Raw genomic sequence first — 19,185 nt, forward strand, 5'->3', positions numbered from 1 at the left:
GGACGGCGAACTCCTGGTGGTTCCAAATTTCTTCCATTTACAGATGATGGAGGCCACTGTGCTCATTAGGACCTTGAATGCTGCAAAAATGTTTCTGTACCCTTCTCCAGATCTGTGCCTCGATACAATCCTGTCTCGAATGTCTACAGACAATTCCTTGGACTTCATGGCTTGGTTTGTTCTGTGACATGCACTGTCAACTGGGGGACCTGATATAGACGTGTGTGCCTTTCCAAATCATGTCCAATCAATTGAATTTACCACAGGTGGACTCCAGTCAAGTTGTAGAAACATCTCAAGGATGATCAGTGGAAACACGATGCACATGTTTTTTTTCTAATTTTTGTGTGTCAAGGCAAAGGTTGTGAATACTTAGGCACATACATTTTTTGGAATTTTGGAATACGGCTGTAACATAATATGTGGAAAATGTGAAGCGTTGTGAATACTTTCCAGATGCATTGTACATTCTGCTACGCATGCACACAGTCATCCCATCTATTAAGGCTTTGTCGAAGTTGAACAGGTGGCAAGTCTTCACAGTCGTGTTTTTTCGTTATTGTGAATCTGCAAATTTACATTTTACATGTATTCATTTAGCAGACGCTTTTATTCAAGGCGACTTCCAAGCGACTTCCAAAGTGCAGAGGTCACTGATAATAACAACAAGATAGCCCCAAAGCATTGTGGGTAGCCAAAACAAGAAGCACACATTGTGAACAACCAAAAAATAAGTGCCAAAGGGAAGAACCATAATAGCATGTAGTTAAACAAGTTACAATTAAACAACATTAATCTCTAAGTGCAAGTGTACCTGTAGAAAAAGCAAGCAACAATAAAAATGAAATAAGATTAACTAAAATAGAATGTTTCGCAGCAAATACAACAGTTTGAATCAGTTACCACTAACCAACAAGAGCACCAAGTGTCTAAGCAAGAGTCATTGTGATCCTTGAGGAAACTAGCATTGGGCTCAACAAACCATTCCTAAGTACCGTTGTACTCCCGTGACAAGTGCGTCTTGAGCCTTCTCTTGAAGGAGGAGAAACAGTCTGTGTCTCTGATGGAGGTGGGGAGTTGATTCCACCACTGGGGGGCCAGGCAGGAGAAGAGCTTGTGTTGGGACCGGGCGGTCTTGTGCGGTGGGACCACCAGGCGGTTGTCTGATGAAGACCGTAGGTGGCGGGTGGGGATGTAAGGCTGTAGGAGAGACTTGATATAGTCGGGTGCTGTCCTATTCACTGCTCGGAAGGTCAGTACCAGGGTCTTGAATCTGATGCGGGCCGTGATGGGTAGCCAGTGGAGGGAAATGAGGAGCGGAGTAACGTGGGAGCGTCTGGGTAGATTGTAGACCAGGCGTGCCGCTGCGTTCTGAATCCTCTGAAGAGGGCGGGTTGCGCATGCTGGGAGACCGGCGAGCAGCGAGTTTTAGTAGTCCAACTTGTAGAGGACATGTGCTTGGACAAGCAGCTGGGTGGAGTGCTCAGACAAGTATCTCCTGATCTTCCGGATGTTGTCGAGAGTAAATCTACACGACCGGGAGACCGCAGCAATGTGGGCCGTGAGGGAGAGCTCGTCATCCATGGTAACCCCAAGGTTCCTGGCAGAGGATGAAGGGGTCACCGTTGCAGATCGCAGGGTGATTGAGAGGTCGTGGGAGATGGAGGGTTTGGCCGGGATGATTAGAAGTTCTGTTTTGGCGAGGTTCAGCTGGAGGTGGTGCTCTGTCATCCAGGCGGAGATGTCTGCGAGGCAGGCCTCAATCCTTGCTGAGATCCCCGGATTGGTCGGGGGGAACGTCGGGTACAGCTACGTGTCGTCAGCGTAGCAGTGGTAGGAGAATCCATGGGAGGTGATGATTGGGCCAAGTGAGGTGGTGTACAGAGAGAAGAGGAGGGGTCCAAGGACAGAGGGCTGTGGGACACCAGTGGAGAGCTGGCGAGGGTCTGACAGTTTGCTTCCCCAGGAGACCTGGTAGGATCTTCCAGATAGGTAGAATGAGATCCACTGGAGTGCAGTGCCAGTGATGTGAAGTCTTTAGAGCAGGATCTGGTGGTTACCCGTATCAAACGCTGCAGAAAGGTCCAGCAGAATGATGACGGATGACCTTGAAGCCGCTCTGGCAGACTGGATGGCAGTGGTGACTGAAAGGAGGGCAGTCTCTGTGGAGTGGCCCGGGTCTTGAAGCCCGATTGGTTGGGGTCAAGCAGGTTGTTCTGAGAGAGAAAGTTAGACAGTTGGTTAGATACAGCACGTTCGGTTGTTTTAGAAAATAAGGGTAGCAGTGATACTGGTCTGTAGTTCTGAAGGACAGCAGGGTTAAGGGAGGGTTTTTTTGAGTAGAGGGGTAACTCTGGCCTGTTTGAAGGCAGAGGGGAAGGTGCCAGAGGTAAGAGAGGAGTTTAGGACATGGAGCAGAAAAGTTATGATGGAGGTGGAGATGGTTTGAAAGAGAGGGGAGGGGACAGGATCAAGGGGGCAGGAGTTGGGGCGATGAGAGAGAATGAGGTCAGAGAGCTCTGACTCGGACCGGGGAGAGAAAGAGTTTAGACATTTAGTTGGGTCAGTCATGGAGGGTGAGGGGGTAGGAAAGGTGGGTTTAGGGAACCGACTGCTAATTTTGGCGACTTTTTTCTCAAAGAAGGAGGAGAAGTTGCCTGCTGTCAAGGTGGAGGGGGGGGGGTGGTGGGGGAGGGGAGTTAAGAAGGGTGGAGAAGGTAGAAAAAAGTTTGTGGGGGTTTGAAGCAGAGTTCATTTTGTTCAGAAAGTAGAGGGTTTTAGCACCAGTTATGTGAGAAGAGAAGGATTTAGGGAGGGAGTGATACTTATCAAGGTCCAGGCTGTCTTTGGACTTGCACCATCGCCTCTCAGCTGCTCAAAGGGTGGACTGTTCTTCACAAATAACATCCATAAGCCACGGGCAGGAGGGAGAAGATCGTGCAGGCCTGGTTGACGGGACAGAGAGTGTCAAGTGATGCAGTTAAAGTGGTTAACAGGGTGTCAGTGGCAGTGTTAGTGGGGTGGGATGAGAACTCGTCAATGGGAGGGAGGATGTTACAATAGAGGAGAAATGGGAGGGGGATAGGGAGCGGAGGTTGCGCCGGAAAGTTATGAGGGGAGGGGATGTAGGAGGAGGGAGAGAGACAGAATTGGATAAAGTAGTGATCAGAAATGTGCAGTGGGGTTACAGAGGTTAAGTCAGTGATACAGTTACGTGTCAGGATGAGGTCTAGCTGTTTGCCTGCCTGGAGGGTCGCCGGTGTGCTCAGCAGCGTCAGGTCGAAGGAAGTCAGGTGAGACAAGAAGTCGACGGCCTGCGTTCCTTGGAGGTGGATGTTGAAGTCCCCAAGGACTATCAGGGCCGTTCCATCATCCGGGAGGACGCTGAGGAGCATGTCCAGCTCCTCCACAAAGCCGGCTAGCGGTCCTGGTGGGCGATAAAGAACAATTAAGCATGCCTTGATAGGATCAGTTAGCATCACATAATGGTGTCCAGATGATTTGGCAGTAACAGAAAGTGGTGTGGATGTGTATTTAATATGTGGGGAAAGAAGCAAACCTGTCCCACCACCCCACCCGGTTGAGCGGGGTGTGTGAGTGAAGGAGTGGTTGACGGAGAGAGCGGCTGGAGTTGCAGTGTTCTCTGGGCGGATCCACGTCTCTGTCAGCGCAAAGGCATGAAGAGAAGCATGGGATGCCGGGATGAAGTCTGCTTTGTTCACAGTAGACTGGAAGTTCCAGAGCCCTAAGAGAGAGGGCAGGTGGAGAAGATCTGGATAGGTAGCGAAGGTTAGAAGTTGACCGTATATACTTTGTCATATCTACGTCTACGGGTGGTGTAATGAACAGGAATGCTGAGGAAACGCATGCTAGCTATGAATAAGTTCTTGGTAGAATATAATCTGAATATGAATAGGTTGATACTTATCAAAAGAGGTGATCCGCCTCGTCGGCCTTCCTCGGTGGACTCCCGCAGGTAGACTCCCTGTCTTGTGCGACTAAGTCTTTTTGCGCCGAGGCTGCCAGACGAGGCTGCCTCTGCAATGTTTGTCGCTTTCAATATGCTATTGTACACTGTATGCTATTGCAAACATGGACCGCAAACAGGCACGCCACACACACTTGTTTAGCTTGCAAGCCGGGTAAAGAGTAATAGCAGAGCCCGTTAACGGATATTAGACATTCTCTGGTAGTAGGCTAATGTTACGTTTTGAGTGGATGGCGAGCGCGAGACACCGAAATGGATGCCAATAAGATTCTGAATGGAAAGTTTACTTTTTAAAAGTTGCCAAATGATTCAATTGACAAGACCAAAGTGATCTGTGTGTTTTGTCGTTGTAAACTGAGCAATCATCGCAGCACGTCCAGTCTGAAATACCACTTGATGGCCAAGCACACAGCTGATGCAATTCATGCGAATTCTCCGCCCCCTCGTCAAAGCCGGGTGATTGCAATGTTGTTTTCAATTTAAAAAAAATGTGCACGAAGCAATCCAAACCACTTTTCCATGTTGATAAGAGTATTAAAATTTGAAAAAAGAACGGGACAAAAAGAAATCAAGGGATATTTAGAATAGATGTGAATAGAATAATGTGCGATTAATTTTGAAACTATGACATTAATGCGAATAATCGCGATTAAATGTTTTAATCGTTTGACAGCACTAGTTTTGACTAGTCCAAATATGTTCACATGTAGCAATTACATTTACAATTAGTCATTTAGCAGACGCTTTGTAACATGTCAACATTGTTTAATAGATATCTTAAATAAAACTCAAAATTACATTTACATTTTTACTAAATTGCAACTAGTCTACTGATTAAATGTTAAAACAACTTTCCATAGTAAAGGAGACGTGCAGATAGTGCTAGCATTTAGCCGAGCATGCTTTTTCAATTATTCACAATATATTGTTTCCTCTTACATTCACCTATATCAGATGTTACTGAACGCAGGGTTCGTACAAGGTGCTTAAAGTGCTAAAGTACTTGAATTTGACTTTTTGAAATTTAAGTCCTGGAAAATCCTTAAACACTCATATTAATGACGAGGTACTTGAAAACTGTTAGAATTATTTAGAGACAATATGTATGAATATATTGTATGAATTTACCAAGTAATTTTGAAGTCTTAATAATTTGTGTTTTTTCAAGTACAGTATTTTCGCCCAAAATTTATGCCTCAGCCCATCCCCCCCTGCTAATTTAATTAAAGCACCATCCGTGCTTTGGTAAATGCTTTGGTAAAAAGATAGGTTTTAATCTGTCTTTGGAAAATGTCTAGCGTGTTATCTCATCAATATATTTGTCACAATTATGACATTCTGATATTTTGGTCTGCATGTTAGTCAATTCAGTTTTTCACACATCAGAAAAGTGCAGATTATAAGCTTTTAAATATTCAAAGATATGCAAATTTGAATGTTAATTACCCTAAATCAACTAGTGTTGAAAATCCCCTTGAAATATTTTGAACTTTTTCACTCTTCCCATAGATGAGTAATGGGTGGGAACAATAGCTGGTTCACTCCACCCCAACCATATGGACTGCAGTGCTAACAACTGCTTGACTAAGGCAAGCATGCAAAAGCATGTATAATGATTTTCTGGATGGTTAGCATAAGAGTAACCTAACATGAACACACTTGCCTATGTATAGCTAGACCCTCACATAGTCCCTAAGCTGGGCAGATGGATATTAAACTTACCCAAGTACAAAACGGAACGTTTCACAGCAGACAACGTCAATGTTGTAAATCTTGTAATGTCTCATTTCCATCTTGCATGTACTCCAAATAAATACGTTTTTAGAGTTCCTTTGTCGAATGTTTCACCAGCAGCGATAGTCATTTGTGTAGTGTAATTAACATCCATAGTAGTAAACAACCTTACAGTAAGCATGCCATCACTCATCGTAGTTTATGGGTGGTGGCGTGAGCAAAACTAAGTGACAATAACAAAAGACAATAATCAAAATTCAACTGACTTCACGCCCCCAAAACCTGACTAGAAAACATGCCTTAACAAGCCTACTTTCCTTACAAATTATTGATATTCAGTGATCCGTAATGTTTATTATATTGAGTGACTTCAACACTAACTTTCGTAATATGACAAACAGGCAAATGGTAAAAACATTAACTACTCACACAACTACTTAACACCTTAACTGTCACAGTTTTCATTGATGAAATGAATACTGCTCTAGTAATTTTCTCCTACACACATCAGTAGCAGTATATAGTACTACTGTTTTTTCTCTTTCCAGCTTTCGGAAGCTCCGCCACCTCTTCAGTGTTTGGACAGCAGCCCAGTGGAGGGAGTGTCTTTGGACAGGTAACATTGTCACAGTCATAGCATCCCAAAATATTTGTGTTTGTATATGTAAATATTTCTCTTTGATTAAAGCATTTAGACACGTACACAATAACTCACTCTTAAACCTCAGCACCTTTCTGACTGTTTGTTTTTCCCTGTTGTCTAACTCCTGCAGCAGCAGCCATCTGGCGGGGGTCTGTTTGGGTCAGGCTCCACTGCCCCAGCCGCCCCTGGTTGTGGGGTTTTTTTTAGTGGTCTGGGGGGAAAACCTAGTGATGATGCAGCCAGCAAGAACCCCTTTGGAGCTACACCAAGCACCGGGGGCTTTGGCCAACCCAGCCAACCAGGTAAGTAGATTAATATAATAAAGCCTTAACTGTGTGTCAAAGCAGAGGAAAGATGTCTGACAGGTAATTTATATATGCCAATAAATTACATTTTGCTCAAGGATTGAAAGACTAAACAACAAACATTGTAATGAAATAATCACAAACTAACAACACGGAAAATAATGACTGATTGACAAAGGCAAGTACATTTTCCCACCTTGCCTTTAGCTCCATACAAGAAGCGCCTTCTGGCAACCTTTACGTGTCAGTAACAACATCCCTGTCTGAAGACTCAACGTACCCTGCCGTGTAATTAAGGGGTTAGGCTTAGTAAAGCCAGCTAACAAAAAGATATCCTGGCTATGTTGAACTTCATTCACAGTGTTGGCCTTTGGTTACATGACGACACACGACTCATCCATCCACACAACACTCAATAGCCATTTTTATTTTAAATGTGGTGTTTTTCTTGAAATTGAGTGATAAACTACATAACCAATGTTTTGTGCAAATACACACTGTCTCAATATAGTCAAAATGCCCCCCGCTAGAATATAGCCTTTTGAGTGGATGTTCAACGTCTGGGAACAGGTCTGCCAAAATGGCCATAGAATTTCGGCACCTATTAAAGGGAGACAGATCAAAATGAAGCAAAGATCAAAAGGGTAGGTGTACATGCACTGCTTCATAGTTGAACATCAACTGAGTTTGAATGCAGGGGATGACGTTGGGCCCTTGATTGTCCTCACATGGTTGTAATTTTAATGTCACATCTGTGAGATGTTTTAGGAGTTGTGGGTGGAGAACTGAAAGCTGTGAACCTTGGTGCAGAATCTGAATTTGGTTTTATTTGCCAAGTAGGTTTACACAAACACGGAATTTACTGTGGCCTGAAGGTGCAAACAATAGACATACGGATCGTAAATCAAAAAGTAGAAAAGTACATTAGTCTGACTAATACTAAGAACTAACAATAACATAAATCGATTTAAAATGTAAATTATAAAATATAAATAAAATATATATGAAAATAAGAATATGAATGGGCAGTAGTGCAATTAAAGTGGCTTGTGCATAGTCCAACAGGTGTCGGATGGACTAATATTAAATAATAGTTAAATGTCAGTGGGAGTCCTTGGCTGTTTTGAAGAAGCCAGTAGCAGATGGAAAGAAACTGTTCTTATGGCGTGAGGTTTTGGTCCTGATGGACCGCAGCCTTCTACCGGAGGGTTTATAAAAAATGATTCCAGATCTGGGGAACAATGTTGCAGAATCAATGTCACATCTACACACCAGCCACTGTTAATGTAAAAACAAATACCACCTCCTTTCTGTGCAGACAGAATTGTACACGCTTGCTAAATATGTCTTGTACTCTGCTGGGTCCAGTTAAAACATTTAACATTTCTGTCTTGTAGTTCTGTCTTTCCTTTACCATTTTTTAAAGCTGGCAAGCTCCTCAACTGACCAGTCCTTAAAGCTATTGTGTAATCTAGAGAGGCTAGCAGTTAGCAAGCTAGCTTTGAAAGCCCTCCCTCGCTTCAGAGGTGTCTCCAAAGCCACGCCTCCTCTATCACACATACACTAACATGTACACAAACTACATGAGCTGACAAACTTAATTACATTAACAAAATATATTGAAACAAATCCAACCATGTAATTACCTGTCCAAAAGAAAAACAGCAATCATCGCGTTGGTTTTCAGTTCCTTCAATTCCCGCATATTATCCTGCGTGGAAAAGCAATGCCTATGTTGATGTTGTTGACTGCTTTTGATCTCGACGTTTTTCATTTGTTTGTTTCTAAAACAATCTTTTAGTTTTTGCTTTTACTTGTGATTCAGGAGGAACACAAGGTTGCTGCAGTTCGCCCCCCATCATTCGCTCTGCAAAGCAACAAGGAACCTGTGCTAATGATGTGATTGCGCAAACAAGCTGCACGGCGTAGCGTAAATATAGATTGACAGACAGGAAGGACATCCTATCATTACTTTCGGCCCAAATGCAATAATTGGTCAATAGTCCTGTCCCTTCATCAGAATAGTAGAATAGTAGTTTTCTATTTTTTCCACATTTAGACCACTTAAATTATTGATTGCTATCAGGATGTGAAAGAGACCTTCAACCAGTATAACAAAAACAATTACACATCCTAGCTCTGAGTTTAAGTTAATAAATTACTTGTGCACCTTGTCTCTAAATGATATGGGGTACTTGCACACCAAGTAAACCACAATAAGAACCTTCTGTGTTTATGCAAGTGTAAATAAATAAATAAAACAACTCCCCTCCTCTCTTCCTTCGCCAGGTTCCAGTAGTCTGTTTGGTAGCAGCGGGGCCAAGACCTTTGGCTTCGGCCAGACCTCATCCTTCGGAGAACAGAAACCCAGCGGTACCTTTAGCACTGGTGGAGGGAGTGTGGCTGCCCAAGGGTTTGGATCCTTCTCCACCCCAGCCAAACCAGGTACAGCATAACCCCACTAATCTTCAAAACATGTCACAGTAGTGGAAAGTTAATTAATTCCGTTGGGCCATTGTCAAATGTAGTTGCTCTTCTGTTCAACCCATGACATTCCGGTCCCCATTGACACACTGGATCATCAACTATCCAAATTAGAGGAACTCACATCAAACTTGTAAACTGTAGAATATCACACACTGAATCAAAGCAAATTAATTAAATCCAATTATTCAATCGTTTGTTTTGACATTGTGTATGTAAGATAGCAGGTGGCCTACCACGTATAATGCAAGATGTTACGGGGTAATTACACCATGCCTTTTAATTGGAGTGTTTTTCTCCTCTTTGAATGCTGGGGTGGAATTTTTGCAGTAACTGTATGAGAAAATAGTCAGGATGCTGTGTTAAACCAAATTTTTATTAATACCAAAAGTACTTTAACAAAGATCTTTGTGATCCATCTATTGCCACCCCAATAAAAAATACTGCCACCCCAATCTTCCCATGGAAAAATATTATTTGTACATTACAGAACATTTCAATAAATAATATTAACGTTACTGTTTAATTTAAACTACAATGTTATAGCCTAATCATTTACCATAGGGAGTACTGTACCCTCCTACTTTGGGTTTAGATTCACCTACAGGAGGCCACCCAACAACTTCCTTCTGCCACCCCATTGCCACCCCGAATGAAAATCTATAGATTCGCCCCTGTACTACAACCAAGACAGACACTGTCTTTGATACAGGATAGTTCTAACATTAGTCAATCCAATCAGTATACATGTCCATCACAAAGTCCTCCCTCTGATCAACTCATTGTTTGGCTCAATCCTTACTTTACAGGATAAAGTCACCCCTAGGGTTTCTAAAACTAAGCAGTCTCTATTATTTCTCACGGATCACAAAATTGCCCCTTAGCAGCAAAATCACCTTATTAACCCATGAACCTTACATGTCTCTTCCTATCTCAGCCTGAACGTAATTCACACAGTCAACTGTTTCACAAGCAACTGCTAAAACAGTCTCTGTTTATTGTTAAAATGATCCCCTTTAGCTGTCACCAAAATGGGACTAATGGCACCAAAATGGGAGCCAATCTTCCTGGGGTCCAACAAAGAGAAAAAAAAATCACTTCATGATAATCTAAAGGCAGGATACATTTTAGACATCATTATAAACATCATCAGAAATTATTGAGCATACGTTATTACAGTATTACATTAATTATTATATTCATACAGTAAATATGTCCATTCCCTACTCCACACTCAATTTTAAATAGTGCATTCTCAGATGGTACCTGAAAGAGACTTTGCTATTCATTTTACGTATATTCAGTGGGAAATTATTGCAAAGATTGATGGTACAATAAATAACTGTTCTCTTTAAAGCATTTGAGTTTGGGCATGGTAGCATTATCTGGCCATCATCAGCTGACCTAGTCAAATGAGAATTAACCTGATCACACCTTACAATTTGGTTATATAAGAAAACGGGTTGAGAAAAATACTTTGTCTCTGAAAAACTTAGTTGTCTTGAAAACCAGCCTGTTCTCTACACTTAACCATGAAAGTCGACGGTGCATACTGATAGTTTGTTCTTATGGGACAATGTAATACTAACCTGGCAGCTCTGTTTTGGGCAGTTTGTAATTTTTAGGTGACCTTTAGATGTAGATGACCTTACAGGTGCACAATAATCCAGGTGACATAAAATTAAAGATGTAGCCACCTGTCCCACAATGTGCATAGGGACATAAGACATTTCCTCACCATAGAGATACCACAACCCATCTTTTTTACTATGGTATCAATATGTTCTGACCAGCTGCCAGTGTAATAAACCCGTTGCGTCCTACTTGTGAGATAACTTCATAAATTGGATGACGGTTGGACTAAATCCATAGCATTCTAGTTTACCGATAAGTAGATTGTGATGTATGACATTGAATGTCGCACTAAAATCAAGTAATACTGCACCAGTTATCTTTAAATTATCCTTATTCCCTTGAGCTGTTGAATTATTGTCTATAACCATTTTGGAAATCTGTGTTCAAGCTGTTACAGCCAAAGTATTCCTGTATTTGTGAGTGGACTATTCTCGCCATCAGTTTACTAAGAACTGGGAGAATAGTGATAGTATACTGTTATTAATACTGTTCTTCCCAGAGCAAATCTCACAATTTGAAACTGCTGCTGTAAAACTGTCAAAAAAACGTTGAACATTTTTTGGCTCTGGTCTGTACCTTTGTCACGCCCCAAAAGTTAGCTCTTGCCACGTCACAACGGGGGATTTTTGGAAACCGACCATTTTACAGCAGCAGTTTCAAATTGTGAGATTTGCATAAGAAAGAAGTCAATGGACTTTGAGGTTCCCTGTATGTCCATTTAACCCACGAACTAGGGCTGGGCGGTATGACGGTATATACCGTGCGACGGTAGAAAGGGGAGAGAATTGGCTATACCGTTTCAACCGCGGTATAATTTTATACTATATTTTTTTATTACACGTGTCAATTAAATGTGGTTGTTGAATTGTATATAAGCCATCATATAAATTGCATTCTTGGGATACTTAGAATTGTAGTTTAACTTTTATTTCATTTGCTATTTTCGACCTTCAAGCACATTTGCGTTGGTCTGACGGAACGGATTGTATTTTGTCTAAGCGATGCTAATTAGATATATATTTGATGACCCATTGTGCAGGTAACCAATTCAATTTGTTGTTCAAGTTTTATGTCTCGTATTGTAAAATTATTTTTGCAAAATTACACTGGTGGCGTGGCTAGCATTCTTGATCTAGGATGACTATTGAAGGCTAACTGAGAGTGAGGTCATTCCGGGAAATATCAAACTGAGGCTTTAACATATCGACCGAGCTTTAACGAGGTCGATACGCAGAAACCGAAGTTAGATATGGATAGTAAAACTCAGACTGATTGCTGTCACTCATTTTGAAATTCGTCGGAGGGCATTACGGATCCGTATTGAGCTGTGACTAGGTCACCACGCGGATGGCATGACTGCGCATCGGAACGCTCGTACTCATAATTTTTGTTTTTAACTCAAGTGTTGTCTCGTGAGGCAGTTGGTTTTGTTTGTAATAAATAATCGAGTGTGATGAAGTATGGTATGGTTATTTTGTAGCATTTCTTAATTTGAATTTACAGAACAATTACTATACCGTGATATATACCGTAACCGTGATATCAAATTACTCAGACCGTGATAGAAGATTTTGAACATATCGCCCACCCCTACACCGAACTGTCGTTATTCAACTATGATAAGGTAAACTTGGTTTTGCAGTGAATGAGCCCTTTAAGGAAACCAGCAAACTAGTTTCTCGCTCCAGTTCCTGTCTCCAGCTCCAGCTCCTGGCCATTGTTGCCTTTCTAATTCTTATGCTTTTGGGCAGGGTTATGAACAATAAGCTTGTTATGTCGGATGTAGGTTATGTCACCTCGTTCTCTGGCAGCTTTCATGGCTGGAATGTGTTCCTTACGCTTTTGCCTGACTGCTTCATTGTAGTCCTCATTCACATAGATGTTGGTACCTTTCAGATACTTGGCCTTTCCCAGAACAGCCATTTTATCTTTGTATCTGAGGAATTTGATCATGATAGGCCTAGGTCTCTTTCCAGTATATCCGGATGCAGGGCTCGAAATTAAGGCTTGTCTGCTTGTCCGGGACAAGTGGATTTTTTGTAGGGCAAGTGGAAGAGAACTTTACTTGTCCCACTGGACAAGTTCAAACTAAATAAAATGCTATATTACTTCACGTTATGTTCCAATTATTATGTCTATTTTACCGAATGTATTTGACCGAATTCTACATTAGCAAAACACAAAATAAGTGGCTTCGTCCCAAGTTCTCTACGGACTGTGCAGCTAATTTAATGCTAAACACTTGATTGGGGGCTTATTACTTGAAAGATGAATTATTTACGGTGTCCTCGCAAGTACACTATCAGGGCTTAAACAAAACTGTGACTTGCTCAAGTAGGCAAATGGCTAGTAGAACATTTCATAATAAATTCAGTAAATAACGCTGTAAGACCCAGTGAAATGTTATACAGCTAGCAAACTAACGTTATCTAGCATCGCTACAACATTGGCTAACTCTACTTCGGTAGGCTATCCTCAGTATTTGCAAGCTATCTAAACTGTATATACTGTATCTAAAATAAGAGAAATGGCCGCAAGACGAGCTTTCACGGGTGTTCGCGTGTCTATGTTGCTTCACTCTGTGGGCCTGCACCTCGTCTATTACTGTTTACATTGTTAGCAGGACTACTTGGTTGGCGTTGCCTTCTCAGCGTGTGAAGTACAAGGTTTGGTGTGAGAGCGTCTGAGCAGGGGCGATTCTAGAATCAGACCTCTAGGGGTGCTCAGCCCCCAATTGATGTGACATGAATACAGTGCCTTGCAAAAGTGCTAAACCCCCTTGCTAATATAAATCCCTCAATTCACTTGAAAACTATTAATAGATTTATGTATTATTATGCAAAATATTGAATGAATAAAAAAACTAAAGAATAATATATATTTTTTAGGGGTGTTTGAGCACCCCTAAAAAGGATCTAAAATCACCACTGGTGTATATAGCCTACTTTACAGTTGAATATTAGCTGATATTTAACTACATACATTTAACCGATACAAATGCTGCTAAAGCTTGCTAGGTACACCACTGCCAACGCTAGCAAACTAGAAATGTCAACACCATTTTTTTATTTATATATATATATATATATAAAATGATGAATCTTTACCCGGACAAGTGACTTTTTTGTACGGACAAGTGAAACGTGTATATACTTGTCCAAAGGACAAGTGCCTCAAAAAGTTAATGTCGAGCCCTGGATTGCCAGTCCTATGTGCACGTTCAATCACCATCTGACTACTATCCAGGTGAATTCTCTCATTGAATACACACCTGACTTTGTCCTCAGTCTCCTTCCAGTTTTCATTCTGGGCCTCAGGAATGTCATCAACAATAAGGTTATTCCTTCTTGTTTGACTCCCAAGTAGTCCACTTTCTCAGTCATCTCTGCTAATTTCCCTGCTTTGTTTTGGTTTCAGCACAAGCAATTGTCTCTCTCTGAGATTTTTCTTTGTTAGATCATCAATGTCCTTCTGGGAGAATTGCACGCTGCTTCTCAGCTCCTGTGTCTCAATGGTCAATTTCTCAAATGTTGTTTTGCAAAGTTTGTTGGTTCATTTACATTTGCCTCTTCATTTACATATTTGGCTCTTATCCATAGCGACTTACAGTAAGTACAGGTACATTCCCCCCGAGGCAAGTAGGCTGAAATGCCTTGCCCAAGGACACAACTTCATTATGCACAGCTGGGGAATCGAACCGGCAACCTTCTGATTAATAGCCCAATTCCCTAACCACTCAGCCATCTGACCCTCTGGTTCAGTATTTGTGCATAATTTTTCCACATTTTTCTATGGAATGCTGAAAAACAGTCATACACATTTCATAGGTTTTACAAGCTTTTATTGGCATAAACGTTCAATATATGCAAATAGTCCCCTCTTTTACAGCAGTCAATCAGAATGGTGATTTCACCTAAATAGAACTACTTCACACTCTCTCATGTGCTGATGACATAACTTAGTGAAATGATGTTGGTAGTAATTTTATGCCGAGGCCCAAACTGTAAAATGTGTTTTTTTTTAATAAATTTCATTTTGGGGGGACCGATGAAGCTTTTATTTATAATTCTTCTGATCACAATAATTGAGTAACAATGTGAAACATAACCACAACAACTGAAGCAGCAAACTTTGCAAACACAGAATGTATGTCACTGCCAATACTTTTTTCCATGACTAAGTTCTGAAACAGAGGCTGGTGGTTCTCTATCGTACACACCACTTCCTCCCCAGCCATCCCACCAACTCCTTCTGGTTGAAAAAGCTATGCATCCTCCTTTATCATATGAGCTACAACTAGTCACCTTATCTCTCCAAACCAGCACTGCAAAAATGCTACAGTACTTCCCTTAGTCGTAGCACAGTGTGACCTCAAACCAAAACTTCCTTTGGACGGAAGCAGTCACAACACTGCAAATTTTTTGCCCCTTTCATTGCAAGCACCCTACACTCAGCTATTTTAGCCAATTGCTAATATCCAGAGTCACACCATTCAACCATAGCAACACCAACCATAGTGTAAAATATTGTAGTTGTATGGCTACTGATATCATCCAGCTATTCTGGTTCTGAGGATATCACCAACTCAATGGTTTGTCTGTTAGGACAAATGAGCACAGGCAGGGGTTTCAATCCAGTCTTATTTGATCAGTTTGTTCAAATCCATTCAATCTGGTTTGTCTGATAACAGAAAACATAAGAAACAAAAGGAGTAAGCTAAACATATGGACATAGTTAATGAATCATACAGTAATCAATAGTGACCTAAGGCTTCGATGAATGCAGTCAAATCAAAGGACACTTGCATATCATAGACACAGATCAAAGGATTGGGGGTAAGACATGCACGAGGCCAGCGAGCTGAGAACAAAGAGCTACGACACATAACCTGGCTGCCTTTATTTACTCCTGAGGCCCCGCCCACCAGGACAGAGGGAGGCAGACAGAGTAGGTTAGTGTGGGATTTTCCACACATAGCATCATCAAATCCAAAAAGTGTGCAAGCTCGACAAAGATTTCCAGTGAGCCTTTGTCGTAGCTGTATTAGTATACTTTAGGTAGCATCTATCCCTAAACTCCCCTGAGTTCCTGAATGTTTCTCCTCACTATATTGGCCTAGATCCAAGGAATGTAATCCTATTACATTAGCTCAATCAATTATTCACCCTGGCATGCCGTTAGCTCGGCTGTAATTTCAGCGCTCTCCTCTCTTTAAACAGCTCTCCCCTTCATAGCCCAGTATGTCTGGTTGGCAATTGAATCCCATTAACACTGGTTCTGTGTGTGTAGTGTGTGAGTGCATGAGTTGGTGTTTGTTCATGTGACTGTCCCTGAACATGGACATTTTAAATGTGATACCATTTAATTATTCTCATCAAGGCCAATCGGCATGGCACACCAAGGGATGTACACATGCTTAGATAAGTAAAACTAGCAATTACTTTGCTGCAATGGATTTTGCCATTTGGAATACTGCTTGGGCACAAGGATTCTCTCTGGCCTTTACACTTTATAATTAATGATTTTTATTGTATTGTACTTTTTTTTTTTTTTACAGCAAACGCCACTATTTTTTTTCTCTATTTATTCTTCTCAACCCCTGCTTCTCAACAACCGCAAATTTGTTCCTACCCCTTACCCAATGTAGGTGGCTTTGGCAGCGCCCCAGTGTTTGGTAGCCCACCAGCTTTTGGGGGCTCCCCGGCGTTTGGGGGAGCTGCAGCCTTCAGTTCCGCCCCCTCCTTCAGCAGTCCTATGGGATCCACGGCCGGCAAAGTATTTGGAGAGGGTACAGCAGCCGCCAACATGGGAGGATTCGGGTAAGAGCATCATTCACTCAAGTTGCAATGTCTGTTTCTTTATATTTTCCTTTGGAAAATAAAGTTATGTTTAGGATTACAATGGAACATGTCACAATAACCTCAAGAGTAGTACATTGTAGCCTTAGACTTAACAAAAACTCAATTAGCAATTTATTATCAAGCATTTCACTATAAAATACCTACCATGATTTTCAAACCAAATTTGTGATATTATGGAAGAAAAGGGGATTGGTTTATCACTTTACCCCACACTACCCATCAATGATTATGAAAACCAACACAAATCAAACTGGCCTCGTGCAAGGCATAGCTAGGAAGCCGAAGCTGAGCCATGCACAAAACCACAGAGCCATGCCGAGGTAGATTATTGTACCCAGATAATCCCATTCTGGGGCCATAATGCTCACAGATTAAGTTTGTCTGCTTCTCCCTGCTTCTCTGGCTACGTTCACACTACAGCAAATCCCCCCCAAAAATCCTCATGGGACACAAGTCTGTTACTTGGATGACAGTGTGAACAGCCCAAAGCGCATTGAATCTCACATTTTTTGTCTATCAGATTTGGGCACTTTTCATATGGGGTTTTAAATTGGATACAGGTCTGATATTTGGAAATGCAACCTCAATCTGAACTGTCAAACATCAACTTTGATGTCACCCGTGATCAACATTTGTCACAGTCAGTCAATCAGCCACTGTTGCACAAAAAGCTGTTTAAAAAAATGTGGTTCTTCTCCTACTCGTCGTCCTCCGTATTCGCTCACTGATTCGCTGGCTTCCACAGAACATAAGTATAAAAAATGCTTGAAAACATACTTCAATTACCTCCATGTTTAACACGTGTGAGAGCGTCCTGCATGTGAGGTGTTTGTTCTTTTACGCATGAGGGGCAGTTCAGGACCGCGTCCATTTCACACTGGAATCTGATATTGGCCCCATTTAAAATATTGTTAACAGCCCACCCAAAAAAATCTGATCTGATAAATAATTTGGAATTGAGCATTAAGGCTTGCAGTGTGAACGTAGCTTCTCTTACCAGCTCGCTCACGCTTGCTCACTTACTCCCCTCCCTCCCTCCAAAGGGTCCTGGATTGGCTTCATGTCTTCCAGAAGTGATTATGGGCTGAACCCCCACTCCTCAGTCCGCCACTGTCCCCCTTCCCCACACAAAAGTATACAACGATTGAGGCCCTCGTCCTCTAGTCCTTGCCTTTAATATAGATGAGGAAGGTTGCCCTCACTGTAGGCAATTTCTCTGTTATTCAGTTTTTTCCTCTTCCCTCACTCCTAATTTTCCCCAATAACATGTTTGAGGGTTTGATCCTGTCAGGCTACAAAATGGCACTGTGCCATTTAAAAAAATGTTTTCACACTTCTATTTTTATTTTAGGAGCTACCATTCTCATTATCTTCTGTCTGATCACCCACTTCTCCTTAATACGTCTATTTTTTGTAGTCACCTTACACCTCGCAGTGAAATTCTGCAAGCATAATCTGCTTGAGTGCAATGGGGTTCTGCTCGTGCAGTGACATTTTGCTCGTGCTGTGAAATTTTGCTCCTTCAGTGAATTTCTGCTCCCTCGGCTGATTTCTGCTTGCGCGAGTCTACATAATTTTTTACAATTTTGGGGTGGAAACCTATGGAGGCACTGACCCTCTTAAGATTGGTCGCTTTCAACATGGAAGTTTCAATGCATAAATTTAAGTCTGCGCAAAAGGTAAACAGCATAGTTTTGGTAGCTGTTGACACTTTTGGATCTCAAATCATGGCAAAATGGACTACGAAAACAAAGATGAAATGGTAAAAGAATGCACCCGGCGTGAAAGCATGAGTCTGAGGATAACTTATTATTTTATTTGGGTTTTTTCCGGTAGGAGGAAACCTATTGTTTTTGTTAGTATTCTTCTTATTATTATTAGGGTGCCTCCGGTTGGAGGAATTTCTCCGCTAAATTTCTCCACTAAATGGCCCAACAGCTAAGTCCTGGACCTGATTTTTTCCAATTTGGCCCAATGATAAAACAGGTCACTCATTACTCCCAGACGGCTAGTGGCCCATGTGCGCCCATAGGTGGCGCTATAAAACATGCCCAAAGTCTACGTGATTTCCCCAGCGCCCCATTACTCCAAAATGCCTGAAAATGGGTATTCATGCCTTATTTCTCATGGGGAACAAAAAAGCCTCAAGGACCCATATTGTCAGAATTATGAATTTTCTTGTACTGTCCAGATTTGGTACATCCTTCAAAACCCTTCTACTCATAAACCATAGACCCAATCGACTTGAAATTTGTTACAGATCTGTAGAATACATGTCTTTACATAGGGTGACATGGAATAAGAAATGCAATACAAAATGGCAGAAAGAAGTGTATTTATGTAAATGTCCAAATTGCCTCAATATTTTTATTTTTTAATAAATCAAATATAATTTTGACTGATTGTTTTTCAAACCTAATAGGGTTCAAGACGACATCAATCTCTAGTACCATAAACAATTTCACCTTGGTATGTCAATATATGATTGAATTCAATTGAATTGCTCCACAGTGCGCGCGCTCCAAATTCTCACAG

At 41.6% G+C, this 19,185-nt stretch overlaps 1 protein-coding gene across 3 annotated transcripts in view; it reads left to right on the forward strand.

Moving 5' to 3' along the window:
• nup214 (nucleoporin 214) overlaps positions 1 to 19,185 on the forward strand; it is a 115,338-nt gene that overhangs the window by 80,903 nt on the left and 15,250 nt on the right. For 2 of the 3 annotated variants that reach the window (XM_084694086.1, XM_084694087.1), the window contains exons 30-33: positions 6,271 to 6,338; positions 6,496 to 6,667; positions 8,960 to 9,115; positions 16,437 to 16,608. In XM_084694086.1, coding sequence (XP_084550212.1) covers positions 6,271 to 6,338; positions 6,496 to 6,667; positions 8,960 to 9,115; positions 16,437 to 16,608 — 568 coding nt within the window. The remainder of the gene's footprint in view (positions 1 to 6,270; positions 6,339 to 6,495; positions 6,668 to 8,959; positions 9,116 to 16,436; positions 16,609 to 19,185) is intronic. The other variant, XM_084694088.1, reaches the window with a different exon arrangement.

This window comes from Hypomesus nipponensis, chromosome 27 (genome assembly GCF_054491055.1).
Source record: "Hypomesus nipponensis isolate SF chromosome 27, ASM5449105v1, whole genome shotgun sequence".
Classification (NCBI taxonomy): Eukaryota; Metazoa; Chordata; class Actinopteri; order Osmeriformes; family Osmeridae; genus Hypomesus; species Hypomesus nipponensis.